The sequence below is a fragment of the Triticum dicoccoides genome, chromosome 5B (genome assembly GCF_002162155.2).
Source record: "Triticum dicoccoides isolate Atlit2015 ecotype Zavitan chromosome 5B, WEW_v2.0, whole genome shotgun sequence".
NCBI classification, from domain to species: domain Eukaryota; kingdom Viridiplantae; phylum Streptophyta; class Magnoliopsida; order Poales; family Poaceae; genus Triticum; species Triticum dicoccoides.
In genome coordinates this window covers 581,247,349-581,250,155 of record NC_041389.1, presented here as the reverse complement: position 1 = coordinate 581,250,155, position 2,807 = coordinate 581,247,349, and the positions used below count along the sequence as shown (strand labels likewise).

Genomic DNA, 2,807 nt, shown 5'->3' with positions numbered 1-2,807 from the left:
AACAGGAGTTGGCGTAAACAACGGGATAAACGCCAAATAGGAAACAAACTGAGTCGATCGATCGATGGATCGTACAAGGTACATCGAGGAGGAGGCAACATAGGGATAGATCCATCAAGGAAAAGGCTACTCGCTTGCTACTTGAGAAAGCTTCAAATCTGGGCCTAGGTGACCCTTGAGAGGCAGAAGATTGGACCTCACATCCCTTCCAGATGCACCATTGTTGGCTAAACCTGATGTCCAGACAATAGGCGGTAATTGTTAATATTTCTTATTCGGGCCTGTATTTCTATACATCAGGGTAGACCAATTGGGCTCCAGCCCTGGGGCATAATTCACTTTAACCAATGTATATGCACTCTCCCCTAGCACTAGAAGTGAGCATTCCTAAATGAACTAAAAAACATTGCGCATCTCCTATCAATATATTGGCTCTGCGACACACATGAAAAAAGAAACGACAATTTCATATACACTAATTGAACGGTTGAATTTCCCTTCATAGATACACGTTTCACATGGTCCAATAACAGACAACGGCCCACCCTAGAAAGGCTAGATCGTGTCTTCTTTAATCTAGCATGGGATGTGTTATTTCCTAACTCTCGTATAATCTCCCTAACGTGTTTCACGTTTGATCAGTTGCAACAACAATTCCAGCCTCCCGCCTTTTTAGATTAAATTTTCTGGACCTTATTCTAGGCATGCTATCCAATTGTCTCTAACATGTAAGAACATCATGCAAAGCAATGATCTGCTCGCCAGCTCAACCCAAGCCTAGAGGGGGCGCTAACTAACAAAACAAGAAGTGCACTAAAGGCCTGGGCCAAAACTCTAAAGACCATTCAATAGCGGGAGATAGACAACAAAATTTCTTTCCAACTGCTTGACCTTTTAGAAGAATTTTTGAAGTTTACAACCTCCTTGTATCTACCCTTCAATGCACCATCAGGCAAAAAACGCCTTATGATGGCAACTAGGTCGGATCTTGGTCTGCCCCCTCCCGGCTGTCGGGACCGAGACCTCATGTTCAAAAAGTTTACAAGTGTTTTCCAGGGAGACCGACCTGCGAGGCCAACTACATAGGAAAAATTACCATGGAAGCAGGCTATCTATGGGCATGTACAATGGTTGATAAGATAGTCTTATCTTAAATTTTGCATGTAATTTAGATATGACAAAAAAACGTGTCTACAGTGGGTCATCTTTTAGCCTTATCTTCAATAACTAGCTATTTCTAAAAACATGGTGTGACATATTGTGCTAAGAGATCATCTCTTTTCTTCTCTTAAATAAGAGAAGACAAGTCTTTTCTTATAATTTCTTTCTCCTCCACCTCATCATTTATCCTACTTGACATTCCTAAAATAGAACCATTGTACATGCCCTATGTGAACAAACCAATACCAGGCACGACTACCATTCAGATAGGGCTCCCGTCACATGAAATATTCTAAATAGTTTTGTTTCAGAAATTAATTTACTCAAAAGTTTAAAAGTGTTCATCATACATGCAAAATTTAAAATTGTTGATAGCATTAAGAAAAATGTCCGTGACATTTGAAAAACATTCATGTGTTTCAAAAAAATGTTCTTGTCATTTAATAAATTTTTTTTAATTTATATCATTAAAAAATATTTCAGCACATTTTCTCAAAATAGTTTATGTAATTGATTTTTTTTTTGGTTTCATACCATTGAAAAATACGTTCGTGACACTTTTTAAAAAAAATTACGCATTTCAAGAATATGTTCATGACATTTTAGAAAAATGTTTATACAATGTAGAATGATGTTCAAGTTGTTTGTAACATGTTTATACAATGTAGAAAACACATGAAAGGTTCTAAACCATTCGAAAGAATCTTCCCAAAACCGTCTTAATGGGCTGGCCCACTAAAGCCACCGTGCAACCAGTGCCAGAGGCAAGGCGAGGCGAAGCTACACCTCGCAATATGGGAGGCACAGCTCCGGTGTAGAAAATAAGCACCGATGAGATGCGAGCTACCAAAGGAACCGCAGAACTTTGTCCCGATCGCGGCGTTTCAGCCTGTACAGACTTCACAGGGCGACGCGTGGAGGAAGGCCGAAAACAAGCCGAGCAACCAAACACCCCCTGCAATTTTACCCTCTTTAGCATCTCTGATGACTTCGTAAGAATTCGCTACCTACAGACAAAAAAATGAATCTTATCTGCACTAAATATGGAACAATGAAAATTGGAATGGCCTGGTTCCGAACAGGGGAAAAAGCAGATAAATTTGGAAAAGCAATAGGAAGACAGTTCCGAATACAAATCGCACATAGGTCCTTTATAGGCTGCGCGCACCCGGCGCCGCCAACACGCAATCGCCTCTGCCACTCTAATAATTTCTTCTATTTATACAGCGCAATAGGAAAAGACTTCGTACTCCCCGGCCCCCCCAAACCCCCGCGCCTCGCCGGAGCAGCCCCGCCGCCGCGGCCGCCGCTCCTCCCCTCTGCCGGCCGCTCAATACCCTCGATTCCATCGCGCCCCGTCGCGTATTCCTGATTCTCCGCCTCCCCCGGGCCCCGGGCTCTTCTGACGAGGAGGTCGACGAGGAGGAGGAGGTGGCGGGGGTGGTTGCCGGCGCCGGGGAGATGGGGCACGCGCCGGGGGTAGCTCGCGTGCGGCGGGCGCTGCTCGCCCCGTGCGTGACGTGCCCGCTCTGCGACGGCTACTTCCGCGAGGCCAGCGCCTTCACCGAGTGCGGCCACACCTGTGAGTTCTCTCTCTCTACCCCGCTCTCCGCCGCCGCCTCTACGGTTTCCGTTCTCTTCCGTCC

The 2,807-nt window shown here is 44.8% G+C and overlaps 1 protein-coding gene across 1 annotated transcript in view; it reads left to right on the top strand.

Annotated features, from left to right (window-relative positions):
* The first annotated feature begins 2,423 nt into the window (after positions 1 to 2,423).
* Positions 2,424 to 2,807, top strand: part of LOC119311765 (E3 ubiquitin protein ligase DRIP2-like) — a 5,884-nt gene continuing 5,500 nt past the window's right edge. The window contains exon 1 of the mRNA XM_037587466.1: positions 2,424 to 2,743. Within this exon, the coding sequence (XP_037443363.1) occupies positions 2,623 to 2,743 (121 nt within the window). The 5' untranslated portion in view covers positions 2,424 to 2,622. The remainder of the gene's footprint in view (positions 2,744 to 2,807) is intronic.